Below are 24,260 nucleotides of genomic sequence, written 5' to 3' on the forward strand. Positions count from 1 at the left end.
GTGACTTTAGTTTTCAACAGGTAACAGCTTCATAACAGAGATTACAACCTGGGCCTTTACAAAATAAAATAAAACACATTGTGCTTAATTATTTGAATTGTGCCTTTAAAATATATTTTATCTTTCAGTTTGTACCTCAGAGTTTTATAGAGTCGATGGTCGGTCAAGTCAATGAACAGGTCAGTTGAGGGAATGATCTGTGCTGCTTCCTCTCAGTTCTGACCACCTTCCCTCTCTTAGATACCAACCAACTATACTTCTCTATTGCAAATTAAGTTCTGATGTCAGTGGTGTAGATCCCAGTGTCTGATTCACTCCTGTCATACAGCTTGATGTCCTCCATTTACAGGTTGAGGCTGACATTTGCTCTATTCTGTAGTCAGTAATCATAGCCAGTCGAGGCCTATGCAGCTCACCAGTGGGGACAGAGCATCGCTTTGGTAAATCTTGCACTAGATGGTTACTTGTGCACTTCAGCTTGAAGTAGGCCTTTAGCATTGTTCTCCACATCCCCACCGAATTCCTGATGAACGCTCATGTTGATCTTGTAGAGTTCTGCATTCCAGGTGATGCACGGGTTGGTCGCCTGGTCTTACCATCTACTGGCATTTTTTGTTTCTGTTTATTTGCCATGATATTTAGACAGTTTCTCTTTTTTTCACTCATTTGTGTTCGTTGTAAATTATTATAATAAGAAATCTCCTTTTTTATAGAATTTCAGATTTCACAGAACTTATCAAAGAGCAATCACTCTGCTCTTTGTATGTTATATTATTAAAAATGTTGTGACTGTATACCTGCAGACTATCTAGAAAAGAAGACTGGTGAAAACAAATAAGACTCCATTTAATGGGTGAAATGTTTTCCCTTTAAGAGGCACTTCACTCTGTGAGGTAAACGGCTTTTTATGGTAAATGTTTCACAATAGATACAAATCAGAGCTCTGAATCCAAAGTAAACCCTGCGTCAGCCACTGTGGCAAAAGGTCTCTGCCTGTAGACAGCTGTCACATTTCATAAGATATACTCGTTTCCCGTCACCCCCATTTCTGTCCCACAAGACCTTCTGCTAAATGAGAGGCAACAGGTTTTTATGGCTATACACAAAAATCTACAAACGGTGCACCACAGTAGCTGGTATAAAACACTCGATTTGTTCCTTTTCTGCCTTTCTCATTTAGGCTGCTTCAGAAGAGGTTGGGTGCAGGCAGGTGTGTGCTTTATGTGTCTGATTGACACCTGAGCAGGGGCTCTGACATAGATGCTCCATTCCCTCTGCACCGCCACTAATAAAACAAGAAGACGCTCGCTGTCAGTGTTTGTCACTGAGAAACAAACAGGGGAGGTGGATGGTGCTGCTGGCAAGCATTGGCCATTGCACGCTAACTTTTTCTGACAAGAGGCAACAGTTTTAAATAGGTTTATCTCAGAGAGAAAACAAAGGGACTACAGAGTGAATAGAAAGCTTCAGGGACAGATTTCACTACAAAAAAATCCAATATACTGAGAAGTGATTGGAAAAGATGTGGTGGGCACATACTACAGGAATATGTTGAAAATTTTTGTCATTCTAATTTTCATTCAGAAGGAAGAAAAGAAGGTTATGCTAATCAAGAGCAGCACACCTGGCTCCGTCAGGTGGCTAACCAAAGTATTACTGGACTTCACCTCCTGCTTCATTTGCATCAGAACATATGTCACTTCTTTCTGGCCTGTTTCAGGGAGGGTGGAGATGAGCTTGATGAGCTGCTGTGAAACAATCAATAACCACGAGGCAGGAAGAGCTTGTGCAGGAGTTACTCAGGTCTCAGCTGTTTGAAGACTTGGTCATGTACTTTAACCCCCTGGAGTCGTGCCGGTGTGTCCAAATCACATGGCCTTGCTGCTACATTTAAAATGATGGCCATTAATAGTCAATACTGCACCCTTTCTGAGGCACAACTGACAATCTCTTAGAGTAGGTCTTTACCAGGTTGGCACAGGTCTCCTGAGGGATTTTGGCCCATTCCTCCATTGCAAATTGTTCCAGCTGGTCCAAACTGCACGGTTTCCGAGCATGGAGATTCACTTTGAGCACTCGCCACAGATTCTCAATAGGATTGAGGTCTGAGGTCTGGGCTGTGTGCGGGCCACTCCAGGATCTTGGTTTTAGTATCCTTGAGGAACTGTTGGACTCTTCCAAAAAAGACATTTTGGGTGAAATTCATATCAGCACATAGGTGGCTGGTCAAAGATCCTGAGACCCTGTATGAAGGAAGATGTTGAACAAAAGTCATGGATCATTAATAATACTCACTGCCCTCTGCTTCACTTACCGGAAAGGCAGTGAAGCACCATCACCACACATCTAAATAGTACTGTTGTGGTCCCCAGGTCCTCCTGTGCTGACCTGCCTTTTCTGTCTGTCTCTTCTTTTTGCACCCTCTCATTCTTTCTCCATTCAGTGTTTCTATTGTTACCCTGCTAGTTTGTTCCTCCTCCTCCTACTGGTCACGCACACCTGGAAACGGTTTGCTGGTTAACTCACCTGTTTTGCAAGCAGCCATTATCTGCAGCCTTCTTAAGACTAAAAAGAGTTGCTGCCAAAGCGTTGCATCTACTTCATGCTCTGTTCTACACTACGAAGCTTGTTCAGCATACGCAGGATATATTTCCATTATCTGGATTGACTTACCCTAACGCTGTCAATCGGTATAACCAATCACACGAAGGCAGAACTCTGACCAATCTAAAAGGGGCATTTTGACTCTTCTGTGGCAGAAAGTGATCCCTATGACACCTACACCAGAGACATTATAAAATCTAAAAACAGAAAATAATAGTAAAATACAACAGTGTTGCAAAAGGAAAAGAGATGAGGTTTAATCATTAACCTGGTGGTTAATGGCACAGAGCATTAAAATAAACATTTTAATTACACTTAATTATTGCAGTGTGTTCTCAGTGCTACTGTTGATTTTTAAGGATGATGGCTGCACAGATGCAAGTTCTGAAACTTGAACAGGATCTGCATTTCCAGCAGTGTAAAAGAGACATGGACACGGAGACTCCTGTGACAATTCAACATGTAGTTTGTGCTTCAGTCAGTGATTTTAATAAGGTACAGTTTAAAAAGCTCCACATGTTCAACCAGCAGCATTATTATTATTATTGAATCTTTATTTTGAACATGTTAAAAAAGTACAACAACATAGAATTCAAAGAGACAAATAAACAAAGCAAAACAAAAGGAAAACGAGCAACCACAACTACAAATAACTTTCATGTTCAAAAAGGAGCAGGAAGAAGCATAAGCTTATTTAATCCCACCCCTTTTCCACTATGTAGTAATGAATAGACTACAGAAATACCTCCTTGCAATTACATTATATGTTATGTGTATTTTTTTTTTTTTTTATTAATTTATATATATATATATATATATATATATATATATACAGCGTGCGCTCTGTATCCTGACACTTTGAGACCCAGCATTCAGTGTTTGGGGAATATAAGCTCCAGTAGCTCATCTGTTGGATGCGTACCAGCTGGTTGTGTGTTTGACACAACAGTGCATTCAGATCATAAAGAAAAGAAGTGCAGTTTTTGGAGATGCTCTGACTCAGTTTTCTAGCCATCACAGCTTGGCCTTTGTCAAACTTGCTGATTTTTCCTGCTTCTAAAACATCAACTTTGAAGACAAAAGGTTCACTTGCTTCCAATAACCCTGATAATATCCCACCCACAAGCAGGTGCCCAGATGAAGAGTTATTCACGTCATTTGTCAGTGATCATAATGTTATGCCTGGTAGGTCCATCAGTATTTAGAATCATGTAACATGTTTGCAGATTTTATTGTTGTTGACTGAAGGATGATGCAGGACATGTAAGTATGCCCCCGTCAAGACTGACACGGGTACTTTGTTAATGTTACTGTACTGTTGTTCATTTATTTCAATCATGTAAGCAATAATCAAAGTTCATTTAGCAAAGAAAGAAGAGAGAACAATACTATACGAAATAAAGATAATACATTTCAATATTACTTCAACTGTTCTGATTCAGTTACATGTCAAAAAGGAGCAGGAAGAAGTGCACACTTATTTAATCCCACTCCTTTGCCATAAGTTATCAGTCAATATTCAGTCAGCTTCCTTACTGATATAATCTGCAGTAATGATAATGAACATATACATCACACATCATAATATTTCCTAAACAGAGACATTCACTGAATCTTAACATTTTTCCTTTCTTTATAATTCATGAACATCATATCTGTATAACTCTTTTTGAACTGCTTTATGTTTGGACATTGTTTCAACTCCATATTCAAACTGTTCCACAGCCTCAGAAACACAAAAGCGCTTTCTGCTAGTACACACACTCACAGCTTTGAAGTTACAAAAATCCCTTAAATTATAACTTCTTTTCTCTCAAAACAAAAAGGAATTTGTGCTGTTTGGAATTTCACTAGATTGGCAAATTTCAATATTTCATTCTGCAGGAATAGTGAGTTTGTATGATCCCTATAAGCCTCATTGTGGATGATTCAAGCTGCTTTTTTTGAAGAGCAAAAAGTGAATGTAATGTACTTTTCTAGTTATTGCTCCAGACCTCTGCACAATAGAATAAGTAAGGTGAAACCAGTGAACAGTAGAGAATATGAAGTGATGTCTCGTCTAATACCTGCCTTGCCTTGTTTAGGATTGCAGTGCTTCTCGATACTTTGAAATGAATATTTAGTTTTTCATCTATTATTACCCCCATAAATGTATTTATTTCACTGACTCTTTCAATATCAGCACCGTTTATTTGGATTTTACTGTTTGTACTTAAACTACTATTTCCAAATAACATCATTTTAGTTTTACTTAAATTTAATGATAATTTGTTTTTTATCAAATCAGAACTTCTGTTAAGATATTGGTTGTGTGTACTCATGTTGTACAGTGTTTTGAACTGCATTATGGTTATTGTTATTTAACACAGACAGTATTTTAGTTGTCACCACAAGGAGGCACTGTTTCATTGTAAGGGCTCGTACGCTGTGTCATCACGCCCCTGAGAAGAAAGTATACCAAAACAAAAATGGCACCCATGGGGAAAAGTTTTGCCATGTGTTAATGTGGAATAAAGTTCCCAAAATATTAAGGACATTTTTGCCTCCGTCATCATTTTCCTTCGAGTTGATCGCAGTCGATGCTGCAATACTCAACAACTTCACTTTACTTATTTCATTTGTCATCTCATCCAATAAATGCTGCAGAAAATCTTTGCATCGTCAGCAAAGAGTACCATTTGTAATAGTTTGGACACTTTACAAATGTCATTGATGTACAAGTTGAAGAATTTTGCCCAACATGGACCCCTGGGGTACACCACAAGCAACGTCCATACATAAGGACCAACAACCATTTAATCTCACAAACTGCTTCCTGTCACTTAAATAGCTCAATTTAAAACTAGCCCTCTGGGGATATCGTGATGTCAAACGCCTTTGTCAAGTCTATGAATAACTCAGCTATTGCTTTTTCTCTAAAGAATTTGTGATGTATTCTGCTGAATCTAATAGTGCCTGTGATGTTGATGTGCTTGATCTGAACCCGTACTGACTCTCGGTGGGTAGTTTATGTTTATCGAGACAGAGACAGGCCTGTAGCTGTGAAATGGTGTTTGTTGTCACATCTGTATAGAGGTATAACCTTTACTATTAGACCAGTATGAAATGATAAATTACAGATGTATGTAAATGGTTATAAAATAGCCTCAATTACTTTTTTAACCACTATCAGTACAAGCCAAAGATTTCTGATTTTTACATTTTTTGACAATTTCAAAAACTTCATTTTCATCAACGGCTGTGAGAAACATGGATTTCTGTCTGTAAGTGTATCCAGTTTTCCCTCTGCTTTCCCAGGATCAGTGAGTGTTCTTGCTACATTTGGTCCAGCAGTTACAAAGAATTCATTAGGCTGTTTGCCACAGCATCCAGATTATATTCTTCATGGTCATTATCAGTGAAATGCTTGGGATAGCTGTTTAGTCCAGCCCCACATTTTATAACACTGTTCTGTATTTCCCATAATCTTTTAATATTTCTATTATTATCTAATGGCTTCTTATAGTATTCCTTTTTACTATATCTTAGTATATTTATTTAATTTCAGCATTTTCAGTTCTCTTTCTTCTGTATATTGTATTTTTCTTTTTACATGCATTTTGCAGACGTTTTGTTATCCATGGACAGTCCATATATTTATGTTTCCTACTATATTGCTTTATTGGACACTTTGTATTATCCAATAATGTAAATATTCCAAGGGATTCGTCATACGCACCATTAACGTCTTGTTTCCGATATATTTCTGAAATATTTGTATATACCTACTTTTCTTATGTATTTATTACATTTGACCTGCTCACAGGGGTTCCACTATGTCTACAACATGCTGTTATTACTGACAGTCACAACCCTCCATACCATTATAGAAAACAATCTTTTATTGAAATTACTGACCATCACTTATACTGGAATGTGAAGCCATCTTGACACATTTGTGCAACAACAGATGGACAGTTAATTACAGCTTATATGGAATTTCTTCTTGAATAGATAAATACATAAAAACATATATCTGAATAGACTGTATATACACAAATCAGCACTGCTTCACACATTAATGTCTTCTGTATATGGGGTGATATACGGTGATGCACAAAATCCACACAGTTTAATTGTTTAAATATCTGCACTGTAAACACACACTTATAAACGCACACACAGAGTCTTTGTTCCTAACATATATATATATATAATTTTCTGAATCTTTTATTATACTCATTTCACTTCTTTCTCCAGCAGAAATATGTTTCAAATGTGTTTTTGTGCACTGGAAAGGATAAAAAATAATAATAAGCACCCATCTTTTGAAGTGGAACTCCTAGAATTAAAATAAAAGAAGAATCCATATCCTTTGAAGAAAGTTAGATTTTTAAAAGTAAGTACAATGTGAAGGGTTTTGTTGTTGGGTGGCAGCTTTCTTCCATCAGTTTGATGAGCTGTGTTTAGAGGCTTTTTTTCTCGCGCACGGCCTGTTGGACTGGGTAGACCTTCCCAAATTAGTCCGGGTACAGAAGGAAACCTGAAAACGTGCTGTATTTGTTGTTGTTTCCACCGTGCGCTTTTCCGCCGTCCAGCTTTACATAAATCTCGTCCCCGGAATCAAGATGTAGGACGACGCTGTTACTGGCATAGTCGTAGTTCTGGTCTGCGTCCTGCGCTATAGCACTGGCCCGGACCTGCATGAGAGATAATTGGAGATAATTAGCATTACTCAAATCATGACAGGTTAAGCATAAAGCGAGAATTACAACCCATTCAGAATACAGAACTTAGTTCCTCACTAGACTCTTGACTTGAAATGAGAGTGCGTAATTGCGCACCACAGCTCCGTTGTGAAGCCCCTTCATGAAATAAACAATCACTAAGAGTTTACATTTGTGCTTACAAAGCAGAGGTTTTTAACAAACAAGGGGGTATTTACCTGCCCGTTTTTACACAAGTCTGCCCACATGCTTGTCCCGTCCCCTCCGCGCATCAGCACATGATAGGTGAAGTAATAAATCCCGGACACCTGGCATGTAAACTTGCCGGTCGTCGGGTCATAGTGGTTCCCCAGGTTCGTGACAACATCGTCGAAGCGCAGCACTTCGTATCCCTCGTGAGGATTTTTCAGTCCCACATAAAACGCTATCTTTGCCCCGCCGATAGCCGTGCCCAATTCTCCGGCAGTCTCAGTCCGCGCTGTGCCCACTACTCCGGAATACCCGAGCTTTCCAAAATATCCTCTATCCCCCGGTGGCCCCCTCGGACCCGGTGGTCCCGGTTCGCCAGGCGGTCCCCTCGGCCCCGGTTTCCCCGGCCGACCTGGTTCGCCCTTAGTTCCTTGACCAAAGCTGGGGGATGGAATGGCGCTCAGGTCCTGCATGACCTCCAAAGCCGCGGTGCTAGGTTTGGGGTTGTACGGGTCACAGATCATCCGACAGGTGCCCATCATCTCGTAGTGCGCATCGGTCTTAGAGGTTTGGACTAACAGGGGAATCACGATAAGGAGAGTCAAAACCATGACGATTCCAACCACAGCGGCGATGAGTCTCTTCCTCTGGAGAGTCCGAGAAGCAAGCGCTAAAAAGTCCGTTTTGCTTTGGGACGTAATTATGGAAGGCAGTAAAAGCTCACTTGAAAAGAAAGCGGACCTAAACGAGTCACTCAGTCCCAGGATAACACCAAGAGAGAGGGAGGAGAGAGAACAGCAAACGCAACGCCACCCTGAACCCGCTTCAGCCTGCAGCGTTCAGCGCGGCGCCGCTGTCACTTGACTTTGCGCAGCTGACATATTCGTTTTGGCGTGGCTGGATGGGATCTCGGAGCGAGAAGACGCTTGCAGCGGGTTTTGTTCGTTCCACCCGAAAAGTGAGAGGGGAGTCGGGAGCTATTGACGCAGCAAGTTGAGGGCAAAGCCTGTTGCGTTAAGGCGGCAGCAATAATCATGTCATCTTTATTTATGAATTATAAATCCCTTTGCATAGCTCTCAGGGGAAGGAATCAGGACGTATTATTGACACTTTGAATTCCCAGGAGACCTTGGCACATTTCCCATTTTTTCTCTCTAAATTCGAGGAAATTACCTTAAAGATGGATTTTGTCTTTGAGATGAAAGGTCAAAAAAATAGTTTCAGATGAAGAGTTCAGTGTAGTCACAACTTCAGTCTCTGTGTTTGATAAAAAAAAGACCATTTGTTTTTTGACTAATGATGAAACAGAATAAAACAAACTGATGGCTGAATGGTACTTTCCTGAAGTAGGCTACTGTACTGTACTTGTACTGTACTTGTACTGTATGTTTGATTACGTTTTCACACTTCTCCCATTCCTGCTAAACTTGTTGCTCTCTTCCCTGTACTGGGGTTTTGCCAAAAAGTGATCATCTCCCAAAAACTGATTTACAGAGTGTTTTTTTTATGTGTAATGTCTTTACTTATATTGGTAAAGAGACTTTAGGAAACAGGAGTTACAAAGGAGTTATATAAGATATAAAATTTAAAATGACCTGTTTTTACCTGACTACGTGTTATTGCACCTATACATCATAGCAAATCCAGTCCTTTTTGGCCACTTAAAATGTTTATGGAAGTATTGTTTTATTTGTTGCCATTTCTGCTGTCCTCTTGGCCAGATCAATCTTAAACAACACATTTTTAATATCAACGAGATTTTTTAACTGGATAAATAAGATATATATAAAAGTCACTGACAAAAACTGCAGCTTCTACTTTGTGACAGGAATGTTGTTTGTGGCTCAAGGTGACTTGATATCATTCATAAGGGATACATTTGACATATGTTTTACACAACATAGATCAACAAGTTATTTATAGCAGTTCAAATACAGGCAATCACTTTTTGGCAAATACCGCAAATCAGGTTTTAGCAGACGATCACTTTTTGGCAAAACACCTGCCTATGTGTCAACAAATTAGCAATCAACCTCACATATGTCGTTTATGTTAAGTGATGTGCATTTGGAGTTTTAGAGGAACTTCAGAGGACTGCATAGGAGCAGATTTGTGATGGGTGAACATCCCCCTCCCTACGCGGTCGAATAGAATCCAGGCTCCACCATTACATCCTGCTGTACAGTAAAATGGATTTTATGGTTTAACGTGGGTAGCATCGTAGCAGTCTGCTGGCAGTCCAGGATTGACCAGTTTCCCTGTCGAGAGCTCTATTATCAGATGGCAGCACTGTACAAAGTATGTGGGACAGCTGGTCTGTAGGTTACTCTTGCTTGTTCTGTTGTTGGTCCATCAGCCAGCTGTAGATTAGAGCATACATACATACAAACCCAACTTTAAAAACAATTAAAAGTGTCCATTTTTATTGATTCTGTCTTTTTTGTGCTGTATTATTTTTTTGATCTTTCAAGGTTTTTTACGTTGTTCTTCCATTCCCTGTGAACTCCACTGTCACCCCTTTTCCTATTCCGGTCCATCTGCCAACCAATCAGCATTCAGCGGGTGCATATTTTTGCAGTGATGTGCAGTTGGGATTTTGGAGGACTGCACAGGAGCATGTGGGGGGCGAGTGAAGCCACCTCATGTCAAAATGGAAACATGTACACGGATGAATTTATTTGCAGGACCATAAATGATGCTGGGGTGGTCAGGTCATCCATCATGGGCAACAGTTTGCTCGGTTCTCTCCTCTCCACCACAGCTTCAGAAGTATCCAGTTTACAGCCAGTCACAGACGGAGCCTTCCTTCTCAGCTTATTCATTCTGTTGGTGTCACCAGCTCCAATACTGCTCCCCTAGCAGACCGCAGCAAATTGAACACTGCACTTGCAACAGCTGAGTAATAGAAAATGAGAGTGGTTTTTAGTGAAAACATTACTTTGAATAATTAAACAGATGGAACAAAAAGGGATATTAATGACAAAATGTAGTTTAAAAATAAAGATTTTTTGGAATTTGTTTTTAGAAATGCTTCCATAATAAAATTGAAAACCACAGGTGAACATTAGAATGTGTATCTGTCAGCTTAACATCAAACAGAAGTGGGAAAAAAGCTGATAGAAAAAGTCTCGCTGTGTTTATTTATAGTCCCAGAGTGTTGGGGACCTCATCAGGGAAGCCCAGCTTCTCAAAAAACATCGGCGGTTCTACCTGATAAGATCAGAGTCATTTGCTGTGACCTCCACAGTCACCACATTCAGCTTAGCTGAATCATCATACGCTATATGTTGACAGTGTTGTACACTATCATCATTCCAACACTAAATAAGGGAATATGAAAGAATGGTGTCCATCCCTCCAGCACAACTCCAGAGGGTGTAAAATACATGCCAAAGAACACTGACGATGTTCTGACAGCACTGTATGCTGGCTTTTTCTTTAATTTTGCATAATCAAGTGTATACAGTGAGTGTAATAATTATTAGATGTCCTGCTGAATCTGTGAGTTTGCTCACTTACAAAAAAATGAATAGTGTCTATTTTTCATAGTAGATTCATTTTTTATGGAGAGAGACAGAATATAAAATCTAGATAAATAAATGTTATAATTTATAACCAGCTATTAAAGTTGTGATTTGCATAAATATTTAATCCATGCAACAGAGTTATGGTTACCACAGATTGGCTGTGTGCCACATGACAATAAATAAATCCTGAACTTGGTATGTGTATAAAGCACACCTTACACCAGAGGTTCCCAAAGTGTGGGGCCCGCCCCCTAGGGGGGGCACAGAGCCATTGCAGGGGGGGCGCGGTATGAAAAAAAAAAAAAAGAGCGCTTGGACACTGTGGACAGGTTTTTGACGGGGCTCCCACACAAACGCAAAGCAGGAGATGAAGCATCACCAAATATGTTTCCAAACCAACTTCCTTCCAAGCCAAAGACTAGAAAATATGGTGAAGCATATCTTCCCTTTGGCTTCACCTGCACAAGTGCCAAGGTAGGTCTCCCCTGCAGAATTAGTTTCCCTGCGTCGGGAGCAGCGCTGGGCTCTCCAAATCACGGACAAGCAGTATCCAGCAATGTTGATTTTTAGTTCACAAACACTTCTTGTAATGACTAACTACTCCTGACATTTTGGACATGTTAGCTCTTTATGCAGTAAAGTTACAGTGGGATACAAATAATATCAGGCTGATCCTGCCGTAATTTGTTCCCCCTGTTCAAATCACGGACAAACAGTATCCCACAGCTGTTTATGTGTTTAAACCCATTTTGCACAGAGAGACATTTTTTGAAAAATGTATTGACAGCAATGTTGAATATTATTACACAGGAAAAAAACAACTACACGTAAAATAATCACACCATGAGCCTCTGCCTTTCTAAATGGAGGGACAGTAACTGCGTGTGTGTATGTAAGCGTGTAAAACCTGCAGATAGTCAGATTAACAGTATTTTGTCTCTATCTGCCATTCTACAATTCATCTCATGTAAACAATAACGTGGCGCACAGCGTGACGTGAAAAGAGGCACATACCTTTGTCGTTGCGTGACGAACTCTGTAATCCTCGTCCACACGTAAACGCAAAAAAGGAGTTTTAAATAATCTCCGTTTTCGGTGAATCGCAACGCCGTTTACGTGTTGACGAAAAGCCCAAACGCATAGAAACAGCTGAGTTTTCAAAAATACCCGTGTAGGTGTGGACGTAGCGTAAAAGAGTTAGTAGTATATTTTATTACTACCTGTAATTTATTGCCGTTTACTTGTATTTGCTTAATTGTTTACTAAATGTTTGAGGTGTGAAATAAACCGCAATGGAGCAAAATATGGGTGTGTGTGTTTGGAGGATGTGTTTGGGGGGGGGGCAAACATTTTTCTTGTAAAAAAGGGGGGCCTGGCAAAAAAAGTTTGGGAACCACTGTCTTACACCAACTGTTGATGTGATTATTTGGAAATGAAATAAATATGAAATATCAATGACGACAATCACCCTCGGTCTGGAACTTCATGTAAGAGTTTGCTTCATTAGGTGAGGATGATAATGAGAGAGGTGGATCAGCTATTAGGGTTAGGGTTCATTAATGATTTGAGGGCAATTGAAATCAGTCACCAAGAACGATAGTGTAGCACTAACACACTACGCCATAATGGACTGAAATCATACAGTGCACAAGGTTCCCCTGCTCAAGGCACATACACAGCCCATCTTAAGTTTGCCTGTAAACATCTAAATTCAGAGAAAGTTTAGGAGAAAGTGTTAGACACGTGTGTCAGATGAAAATCGAGCTCGTTGGCATCAAGTTGATCTGCTGTATTTGGAGGAAGAGAAATGGTGAGTCAAACATGGAGATGGAAACACTATGCTTTGGGAATGTTTTTTCCAATTAGGGGTACAGGATGACTTATTTAAATTCAAAGCCAAATAACAGCAGAAAAGTTCAAGTCACTGTACATTGGAAGTTAATACACGACATAATAACGGGCTATTAGAAGACATAGCATAAATTTTCACTGCTATGCAGATGACACGCAGCTCTATCTGTCCATGAAGCCAGGTAACACACACCAATTAGTTAAACTGCAGGAATGTCTTAAAGACATAAAGACCTGGATGGCCGCTAACTTTCTGCTTCTTAATTCAGATAAAACTGAGGTTATTGTACTCGGCCCTGAAAATCTTAGAAATATGGTATCTAAGCAGATTCTTACTCTGGATGGCATTACCTTGGCCTCCAGTAACACTGTGAGAAACCTTGGAGTCATTTTTGACCAGGACATGTCCTTCAACGCACATATTAAACAAATATGTAAGACTGCTTTCTTCCATTTGTGCAACATCTCTAAAGTTAGAAATATCCTGTCTCAGAGTGACGCTGAAAAACTAGTTCATGCATTCATTACTTCCAGGCTGGACTACTGTAATTCTTTATTATCAGGATGTCCTAAAAACTCGCTGAAAAAGCTTCAGCTGATCCAAAATGCTGCAGCAAGAGTCCTGACAGGGACTAGAAAGAGAGAGCAGATTTCTCCTGTTTTGGCTTCCCTTCATTGGCTTCCTGTTAAATCCAGAATTCAAAATCCTGCTCCTCACATACAAGGTCTTAAATAATCAGGCCCCATCTTATCTTAATGACCTTGTAGTACCATATCACCCTATTAGAGCACTTCGCTCTCGCTCTGCAGGCCTACTTGTTGTTCCTAGAGTATTTAAAAGTAGAATGGGAGGCAGAGCCTTCAGTTTTCAGGCCCCTCTTCTGTGGAACCAGCTTCCAGTTTGGATTCAGGAGACAGACACTATCTCTACTTTCAAGATTAGGCTTCAAACTTTCCTTTTGCTAAAGCATATAGTTAGGGCTGGACCAGGTGACCCTGAATCCTCCCTTAGTTATGCTGCAATAGACGTAGGCTGCCGGGGATTCCCATGATGCATTGAGTTTTTCTTTTCCAGTCACCTTTCTCACTCACTATGTGTTAACAGACCTCTCTGCACTGAATCATATCTGTTATTAATCTCTGTCTCTCTTCCACAGCATGTCTTTATCCTGTCTTCCTTCTCTCACCCCAACCGGTCGCAGCAGATGGCCCCGCCCCTCCCTGAGCCTGGTTCTGCTGGAGGTTATTTTCTGTTAAAAGCGAGTTTTTCCTTCCCACTGTCGCCAAAGTGCTTGCTCATAGGGGGTCATACGATTGTTGGGTTTTTCTCTGTATCTATTATTGTAGGGTCGACCTTACAATATAAAGCGACTTGAGGCAACTGTTGTTGTGATTTGGCGCTGTGTAAATAAAATTGAATTGAATTGAATACTAGAGAAGATCCAGAAAGTAATACTAACTAATGATTAAATGCAGGAAGTTCTATAAACACAGAGTTTAACACACTAAGGGACCAGTGGACGGGGCCACGTACTTCCCAAAGCCAGAACATCGAAGATGGTTTGTGGATGTGTCTTCCAGCATGACGATGATCCAAAACGTACCACAAAGGCAACAACAGAGAAACTAAAGAAGAAGCGCAGTAATATCAGTTGGAACAGCCTGTCCTTCGACTTCAGTCTTACAGAAAATGTGTGGTGGGAGCTGAATCTTCGAGTTACCAAGCAGCAGCAAGGAAACCTAAAGCAATTAGAGAGTTTCTGCAAAGAGGGATGTGAGAAAATCCCTCTTGAGATGTGTGCAAACCTGGTGACTACTACAACAAATGTCTTACCACTGTGCTAAATCGTGTTTTGCTTGAATGAATTTTATTTCATGTTTCTTTTGGATTTTTGGCTGAAATTCTGTCTCCATCCATTAAAATGATTAAGGTTTATATAAAGTGGCCAGATTTCTAGAAACAAGAGCTGCTCTTTCCAAAGTGTGATGGATGCCATCTCTCCTAACAAGGTCAGGTTTTCTTATGGAGAATAAGACATGTCCATGGAAGTACCACCTAAGCTTCTGGGTCATAAAAAGATTACATTTGGTGTCATGGCCCCTCTGTCCTCACCAGTTTTGTTCCTTTCTATTTCACTGCTTCAGTTTCTACCCTCTTTCCTACCTGTGATTGTTAGTTGTTGTCTCTGCTCCTGGACATGACTTATTCGGGGTTCCTGATCTTGGCTCTACACACCTGTTTTCAGCAGTCATGTTTAAGGTAGTGGCTGGCTGCCATTCATTGCTGGATGGTTGAACTTCCTAGATGGTGAAGCCCTGGCTCCTTTTGCTTCTGTTTATGCTCCAGTTTTGCCTCAAAGATACTGACTGTGTGTTTCCTTCTATACAGACCTTCCTGGAGTCCCTCTTTGGTGAGTCTGCATGAGCTGTATAAAAGCAGAGTCCGATGAAGAGTAACAAATGTTTGGATGCCTTTTCTGGGATCGCTAGAGCCCCTTTCCCCCCTTTCCCCCCTTTCACATTGAATATAGCACTGTTGCATTACTGTGGTATTGTAAATAAGTAAACTGTAATTTTCCTGAGACCTACTCTTGAGTCCACTCTCTCCAGTGAACATGACAGTTGGAGCCATTTAAAAGTTAGCTGGTGCCTATTTCCTATTTGTCTGATCTGTTACAGAGGCACGACTTGCCTTCTGTTGTCAGGATCAGCTAATCCTTATCTCCACATCTGGGATCTGGGATTTAATCCCTGCTCATATCCCCTTGTCTCAGCAGGCTAAGCAAGCAACTAACAAAGCACCCATGTTTATTCTCAGGAGCCCCCTGTACTGCTGCTGACTGACACACACAGACACGCACACAAGAACAAAGTGTTGCTGCTGCACAACAAAGTCAAATGCACAAACAAAGTCATAATAAGTAAATATAAGTAAATAAGTGCACTGACACAAACAGGAAGCTAAAGAGCCCTTACAGTACCATACAAATAAAATCATTCTGTGTTGGTGATGAGCGTCCTTAATGAAAAAAGTAAAAGTAAAATGTATATTGGTTGTTATTAGGTGAGTGTGTTTGTGAAAGCAAAGGTATAATATGGCTTCATTCAGCAGTACCTGGTATTTTGTCACTGTGGTTCCTGACCTGATAAGTTTGTGCATTTTGTTACTGGACTGTCTGCGTTACCTTGTGTTATGTGCACACAGTAAAAAACAAAAAAGGAAAACGTACTTATCCTATATTTTTATTACATTTATAACATTTATATATAATATTTACAACTAATATAAAATGTTTTTATTATCAACAGAAACTGTTTCTGCTCATTTCCAGTTCTGTGTTTTTATTATTTGACTTTATTAGTAGTTTTGCATTTACAGTTATGAGCCTCTGTTTATACTGTAGTACAAGTATAACAAATTTCCCACCTGTGGGACTAATAAAGGTCATCTTAAGCTACTCCTGTCACTGTTTGTGTGAAGACTAGAGTTAAATACTTCTCCCTGCTTTGGCAGGCACGTCCTCGTCCCCTTAACAAAGACTGGGCCAGCTGAGAGGCCAGCAGCTGTTTTTCTGGTTGTTTGTGCATCCACATTGTGGATAAACCTTTATTCCTGATAAGAAACTGATGGGAAACCAGCATGCTAGATAAGCTGTCTCTGCTTTAACTACTCTGAGATCAATTACCATCTGTGCTTTGTGTAGAAACTGATAGCATTAGCGAGTATTGGAGCATTCTCTGATTTATGATTGTTTCTCTTTAGCCAACATGTTCAAATGTGCATCCTGACCTCTGTGACGAGAATGTGTTGTGTAGCTACAACCTTTTAAGTTTATATAAGATTGTTAAGTATAACTTTATATAACTGAAATGTTCTCAGTATTAAAGGATACCAGTTTAAGTTTTATTTATTTTTTAATTTTTTTGTTTTTGTTTTGCAAGAAGCTTGTGACAGCCGTGTGGTTGGCAGGATTTGAAGTCCAGTGCAGGACTCGTGAGGCAGGAAGTAAATTGAAACAAAACTTTACTTTCTGGCAACAGATGGAGGAAAAAATGAAAAACAATAACAGAGCAGGGTCAGAGCAAACTGAGCCCGACGGAAGAACACACAACCTAGAGGGATAGTTTCATCATTGTGGAGGACTTTAATGACACAAACATGAAGTCTGTGTTACCAAAGTTCCACAAAAACATCCACATGGGAATACAGAATGGAAAAACACTGGACCAGGTTTACACTAAGATCATGGGTGGTTACAAAGTCCACCCAGCCCCACACCTCAGTTAGACCATTTGGGTCTGTTTTTAGCACCTTCATACAAACCTCTTATCAGCAGGACAATCTGGCCACATTGCCTACAGTGATGCCTTGACTAATAATATATTTGAAGGGAAAATACATTGGTCTAACCTGACTGAGGAGGATCTTCTGGTATATTCTGATCAGTCTGACATTCTGCTGCTACCAAAAGACGCATCTGCATGTTATGATGTTACCTGTGAAAACCCCCAACATAGGGCTCAGTTGCGTTTCTTATATGAGAATATTGTAGAGTCCCTACTTATGTTGAGCAGTTCATTGCCTAAGACTGTGCTGTATAAAGCTTAAACCAGGCTGGAAGTTGTATGCTGAGGAGGCTTGGGTGGAGTCAGGGCGCCAACGTTTTGGCCCTCTATTTGATCATAAGAAACAGACAAATGTTAAATTTAAGTATGCTTTACCTCCAAATGTTGATTCTGTTCATCTGGACGTAGAGTTTTCAGTGGGAGAAACGTTTCGTCACTCATCCAAGTGACTTCTTCAGTCTCAGCTGACTGCAGGTTTCCCCAAACCTTATAAACAGTACATTTGCATAATGACTGAAACCAGCCCACTGAAGGAACAACGGGCTGGGAGGTCAGTTCCTTAATCATAATTATGCAAATTACCATGACCATTGATCAACAATCACTGATCAATGTCCATGAGTCCCATTCACAGAGAGTTGGGGAATGGCTGCAATCACAGCATGGTAAGATGGTGACAGATGTACCCTTAGGTCCCGTCCTCGATTCAGAGATGGTCTTTCTCTTTTCACGTAAATGGCCTCCTTGACTCCGCCCTCAAACCAGCGTTCCTCCCTGTCCAGGATGTGTACATCCTCATCATTGAAAGAGTGTCCACTGGCCTGTAGGTGTAAATAGACTGTGGAGCCCCTGAAACGAGACTTGGGAAGTGGTCATAGGAAGAGGGTGATAGACTGTTTGAAGCAGTTAGAACAAGACAAGGCTATTGACCGAAACTTAAAGATGCATAAACAGGGTGCATCTTTAACACCGATTGTCTGTATGATCAACTCGGTCACCTATAACATCTCCAAGTTTCTGGCGTCGATCCTCAACCCACCACATCCAGAACACCCTGGATTTTGTTGAGAAGGTGAGAGATGTCATTATGGAGGCAGATGAAACCATGGTCTTGTACGATGTTACATCTCTCTTCACTTGCATCTCAGTCACGGAAGCGTTGGAGGTAGTTTGAAAGAGATTACAGGATGACCCCAACCTCAGCAACAGGACCACTCTCAGCATCGACCAAGTGTGTTTGTGTTATTCCACCTACTTCACATACAAGGGTCAGTTCTACAGGCAGAAACATGGGTGTGCCATGGGCTCCCCAGTTTCACCCATCGTGGCCAATTTGTACATGGAGGAAGTGGAAAAGAGGGCTGTGGGTGGACAACAAACTGGACTGGTCATGCAACACGCAGCACCTGTATAAAAAAGGCCAAACCCGACTGTACTTCCTCAGGAGGCTGAGGTCTTTTAACATCTGCAGGAAGCTCCTGAGGATGTTTTACCAGTCGGTGGTTGCTGGAGTACTTTTCTATGCTGTGGTGTGCTGGGGGAGCAACACAGCAAAGAAGGATCATCCAGGCTTGAAAAAACTGATCAGGAAGGCTGGCTCTGTGGTCGGCATGAAGCTGGACACTCTGGTGAGAGTAGCAGAGAAAAGGACACTAAAGAAACTGCTGGACATTATGAACAATGCTGGGCATCCTCTGCACACGGCCATAAACAACCAGAGGAGTCTGTTCAGTGACAGGTTGCTTCTCCCAAAGTCAAGAACCAACAGACTTATAAACTCCTTTGTCCCACACGCCATCAAACTGTTTAACTCCTCTCTGGAGGGGAGAGGGAGGGGAAACAGGAGGACAAAGGAGGGGGGGACAACTAAGCTGTAGTGCCTCTTCAATGTGCAATAGTTTTTGTTAAAATCCAACAGTGCAATAGACTCACAATACTTGAAATGTGCAGTTCCCTTGTATTCTTAATCCTATTTATTCTATTTATCCCTTTTGTATTCTCTGTATTTATATATGTGTATATATGGTATATTTCTGCTCACATTCTGTAACTTCTGTCGGTGCTGTGCTATTGGAAACCAAATTTCCCAGAGGAACCCACCCGAGGGATTAATAAAGTTTTATCTAATCTAATCTAATTCACGGATCACATTAACTCGGTGGACCGACACATCAAATTCAGCAGGGAGGAAATGAAAAGGCAGGTTAGCCTTCTTAGACTGTGAGATTTCCATCAGTAATGGGGGACATCTAAAAGCTGACATGTACCGTAAACCTACACATACGGATCAGTATCTAAGGTTTGACTCTCATCATCCACTGGAGCACAAACTGGGTGTCATCAGGACGCTACAACACAGAGCGAACACCATCCCCACTGACACAGCGGCCAGGGAGGCAGAAGAACAGCACATCAAGAAGGCCCTGAGTAAATGTGGTTATCCCAGCTGGACTTTTGTCAAAGCTGGGAAGGCACCTAAAGAAAGCTCCAGCCGATCCAGGAGAGAAGGACAACCGCTGCCCAGGCGAAAACCTGTAGTGATCCCATATGTGTCAGGAGTATCGGAACAGTTGAGACGCACTTTTTCTAAACACCGGGTCTCTGTGGCTTTTAAACCCCAAAATACGCTGCGCCAAAAACTGGTCCACCCCAAGGATCGGGTCCCCCGACACAAACAGAGTAACATAGTGTACGCTGTTAAGTGCCAGGAGGATTGCCAGGATTTATACATCGGGGAAACCAAACAACCTCTAGCGAAGCGGATGGCACAACACAGAAGAGCAACCTCATCAGGCCAGGACTCTGCAGTCTATTTACACCTACAGGCCAGTGGACACTCTTTCAATGATGAGGATGTACACATCCTGGACAGGGAGGAACGCTGGTTTGAGGGCGGAGTCAAGGAACCATTTACGTGAAGAGGGAAAGACCATCTCTGAATCGAGGAGGGGGCCTAAGGGTACATCTGTCACCATCTTACAATGCTGTGATTGCAGCCATTCCCCAACTCTCTGTGAATGGTACTCATGGTCTTTGATCAGTGTTCTTTGATCAGTGGGTTTTGGTCAGTGATTGTTGATCAATGGTCATGGGAATTTGCATAATTATGATTAAGGAACTGACCTCACAGCCCATTGTTCCTTCAGTGGGCTGGTTTCAGTCATTATGCAAATGTACTGTTTATAAGGTTTGGGGAAACCTGCAGTCAGCTGAGACTGAAGAAGTCACCTGGATGAGTGACGAAACGTTTCTCCCACAAAACGCTACGTCCAGATGAACAGATTCAACTTTTGGAGATTTACTTACCTGGATGATTGAGAATGCATCAAGAAGTATGCTTTACGTTTTATAAAAAGGAGTGAACATGCAATGAGGGCAGACTCCCTCACAAAGAAACTGAAGGCCAATACAGTAAATGATTTCGGGAAAGAAATCAAAAGAATAAATAGTGTTAAAACATCTTTACCAGCTAAGACTGATGGTGTTAGTGGCTCTGAGGAAATTACTCGAATGAGACATTACTGTGATCTGTTTAACTGTGTCAAAAGTTCCACTTTTGCAGTGGATGAAACTGATAATAAGGAAGCTGTTGTAGTGTCATCAAGAGAAATTTATGATGTAATTAGAACATTAAAAGACAGTAATGCATGTGGGATGGATAAGATATCTGCTGAACATTTGAAATGTGCTAGTAGGAAACTTTGTCCTGTGCTTGCTATTTGTTTCACAGGGTTCATAGTTCATGGGATTCTGCTGGAATCAATTGTTGCTGTCATGTTAGTCGCCATTATTCCCACAAAGTGGGAAAAATAAACAGCAAGAATAATTATCGACATATAGCGTTATGGAGCATGTTGTCCTTGAAAAGATTATTTTAAATAGAACTGAACGTTTCTAGGTATAGCCAAGTGGCAGAAAGTTTTCATTTGGGTGGTTTCAGAACCACATCTTTGCTTTTCGCAGATGATGTGGTTCTGTTGGCTTCATCAGGTGATGGCCTCCACCTCGCACTGGAACAGTTCGCAGCCAAATGAGAATCAGCACCTCCAAATCTAAGGCCATGGTCCTCAGCTGGAAAAGGGTGGAGTGCCCACTCTGGGTCAGCGACAAGTTCCTGCCCCAAGTTTAAAGTATTAAAAAGTTTATTTGGAAAACATTAATATACTAAAAAAAAAATGCTTATACTTACACACGCAGAAATATCAGGTACACTGTAAAATCTAATTAGTTCCCAGAACTCAAAAAAACTAAGGAAACACGTTGCCTCAAAAAAATTGAGTAAAGCTTACTTAAGATTACTGTTAGGACAACTTATACATTGCAAGTCTGCAGCATTAAGAATAACTTGATATTTCTGACTGCACAATACTAATTGTTTACCTACTGACAAACATTTCAAGTTCAACTGTCACGGCTGCCGAGGCGAGCCGTGTGGTGTTGGAGGAAAGGAGGACCCAAAATGCAGGCAGTGACTGATGATACGAGTGACGTTTATTTACAAGTGGTGGAGAGGCAAAAACAGGCAGTGAGGGAAGAGAATGAACAGAACAAACCTAAACTGGGAAAACTTTAAAAAAAACCCAGAGGACATACGAAACGGGGAGAGAGGCAGAGAGACGCAGACGAGGAACAAGCAAAATCAAATCAAATCAAATCAAATCACTTTTATTGTCACGTCACATGTGCAGGTACACTGGTACAGTACATGTGAGTGAAATTCTTGTGTGCGAGCTTCACAAGCAACAGAGTTGTGCAAAAATACAATAACGTAAAACAAGCAAAATATAAAAATGGCTAATCTAAAAAGTAATAAATATATGTACAATATATAAAGGTATATACATTACTGAACGTGTGTACTAAATATGTTTTTCTACATGTGTGTGTGTGTGTATATAGTGTGTATATACAAGCAGGAGAACACACGGGGCTTAAATACACACAGCAGTAATCAGGGGATGAGAGACAGGAGGGGAACACACTGGGAGAAATCAGAGCTGACGGGACGGGGAAACGTAAACTGAACACACTCACATTAGACGGGGACCTTCAGAATAAAACAGGAAACTCAGACACAGAGAACCAGACAAGACACTGAACTAAACAGACAGATTCACAAGCAGACAGTGTGACACCAAATCAAAATCAAATCAAATCACCTTTATTGTCACATCACATGTGCAGGTACACTGGTACAGTACATGCGAGTGAAATTCTTGTGTGCAAGCTTCACAAGCAACAGAGTTGTGCAAAATACAATAACGTGCAACAAGCAAAATATAAAAATGGTTAATCTAAAAAGTAATAAATATATGTACCATATATAAAGGTATATACATTACTGAATGTGTGTACTAAATATGTTTTTCTACGTGTGTGTGTGTGTGTGTGTGTGAGTGTGTATATACATGTTTTACAAATGAAATAGAGTAAACAATAAAATAAGATATATAAAATATAAAATATACAGAGGTAGGTATGTGCAAAACAGTGGCATTAATGTACAGTATGGAGTGCATAATGTTGAAGTTCCAGTAGTGAGGGTGAGGTGTCTATGACGTGTTCAGCAGTCTGATGGCCTGGTGGAAAAAGCTGTCTCTCAGTCTGCTGGTACGGGACCGGATGCTGCAGAACCTCCTTCCTGATGGAAGTAGTCTGAAGAGTTTATGGCTGGGGTGACTGGAGTCCTTGATGATCCTCCCCGCTTTCCTCAGGCACCGCTTCCTGTAGATGTCTTGGAGGGAGGGAAGCTCACCTCCAATTATCCGTTCAGAGCACCGCACTACTCTCTGGAGAGCTTTGCGGTTGTAAGCGGTGGTGTTGCCATACCAGGTGGTGATGCATCCAGTGAGGATGCTCTCAATGGCACAGCGATAGAAGGTCCTGAGGATGCGGGGGCTCATGCCAAATCTTTTCAGTCTCCTGAGAAAGAAGAGGCGCTGCTGTGCCTTCTTCACTGTCTTGTTTATGTGTACTGACCACGTAAGATCCTCAGCCAGATGTACACCAAGGAAGCGGAAGCTGCTCACTCTCTCCACAGCGGCGCCGTTGATGGTGATGGGGGTGTGTACTCCTCTGCACCTCCGGAAGTCCACTATCAGCTCCTTTGTCTTTGCGACGTTGAGGGTGAGATGGTTGTCTTGACACCAGTGGGTCAGGGCGCTGACCTCCTCCCTGTAGGCTGTCTCATCACCGTTGGTGATAAGACCCACCACTGTAGTGTCGTCCGCAAACTTCACAATGATGTTGGAGTTGTTAGTGGCCGTGCAGTCGTAGGTGTAGAGTGAGTACAGGAGAGGGCTCAGTACACACCCCTGTGGAGCACCAGTGTTCAGTGTGATGGGGGATGAGGTGGTGCTGCCCAGTCTGACCACTTGGCGTCTGTCAGACAGGAAGTTAAGGATCCAGCTGCAGAGGGAGCTGCTCAGTCCTAGATCCTGCAGTTTCCTGTCCAGCTTCGAGGGAACGATGGTGTTGAATGCTGAGCTGTAATCTACAAACAGCATTCTCACATACGTGTCTCTCTTCTCCAGGTGTGACAGGGCAGCATGGAGTGTCAGGGCTATGGCATCATCAGTGGACCTGTTGTGGCGGTATGCGAACTGTAGAGGGTCCAGTGAGTCGGGTAGTGCGGAGCAGATGAAGTCCCTGACCAGCTTCTCGAAGCATTTGCTCACGATGGGGGTCAGGGCTACAGGTCGCCAGTCGTTCAATGATGAGATGGTGGAGGATTTGGGTACAGGGACGATGGTGGCCATTTTGAAGCAGGCTGGGACTACAGACAGAGAGAGGGAAAGGTTGAAGATATGTGTGAACACTCCAGCCAGCTGAGCCGCGCATGACTTGAGGACGCGGCCGGGAATCCCGTCCGGACCAGTAGCTTTGCGTGGGTTCACTCTCCTGAAGTACCTCCGCACATCCTCCTCAGACACAGTGTGCGCACTGACGTCATCCGCGGTGCACACACTGTCCGGTCTCATGGTGTTCGCTGTGTCGAATCTAGCGTAGAATACGTTTAGATCCTCACACAGAGAGG

General features: G+C 41.6%; 1 protein-coding gene and 1 long non-coding RNA gene across 5 annotated transcripts; both read right to left on the bottom strand.

Annotated features, from left to right (window-relative positions):
- Positions 1–309: 309 nt before the first annotated feature.
- Positions 310–2,901, bottom strand: LOC106096605 (uncharacterized). 4 transcript variants are annotated; one of them, XR_003216622.1, is made up of 3 exons: positions 2,315–2,468; positions 1,969–2,174; positions 310–1,884 (listed from the first exon to the last, which is right to left on the bottom strand). It is a non-coding gene; the product is annotated as an uncharacterized LOC106096605 (long non-coding RNA). The 4 variants fall into 4 exon arrangements; XR_003216625.1 differs by lacking the exon at positions 2,315–2,468 and adding an exon at positions 2,527–2,901 and having other exon boundaries at positions 310–2,243; XR_003216624.1 differs by having other exon boundaries at positions 310–2,243; positions 2,389–2,494.
- Positions 2,902–6,452: 3,551 nt separating this feature from the next.
- Positions 6,453–8,644, bottom strand: c1ql2 (complement component 1, q subcomponent-like 2). The gene is made up of 2 exons (XM_003456203.4): positions 7,529–8,644; positions 6,453–7,283 (listed from the first exon to the last, which is right to left on the bottom strand). The coding sequence occupies exons 1-2, from the start codon at positions 8,108–8,110 to the stop codon at positions 7,104–7,106; spliced, it is 762 nt and encodes a 253-aa protein (XP_003456251.1). The 5' UTR covers positions 8,111–8,644; the 3' UTR covers positions 6,453–7,103.
- Positions 8,645–24,260: the final 15,616 nt, after the last annotated feature.

Source organism: Oreochromis niloticus, linkage group LG16 (genome assembly GCF_001858045.2).
Source record: "Oreochromis niloticus isolate F11D_XX linkage group LG16, O_niloticus_UMD_NMBU, whole genome shotgun sequence".
Classification (NCBI taxonomy): domain Eukaryota; kingdom Metazoa; phylum Chordata; class Actinopteri; order Cichliformes; family Cichlidae; genus Oreochromis; species Oreochromis niloticus.

Bases quoted from the DNA above. Each gene is read 5' to 3' on its own strand.
- c1ql2 (XM_003456203.4), bottom strand. From the start codon at position 8,110: ATGGTTTTGACTCTCCTTATCGTGATTCCCCTGTTAGTCCAAACCTCT. The intron at 7,284-7,528 runs GTAAATACCCCC...TCTCTCATGCAG, and splicing joins ACTTGTGTAAAAACGGGCAG to GTCCGGGCCAGTGCTATAGC.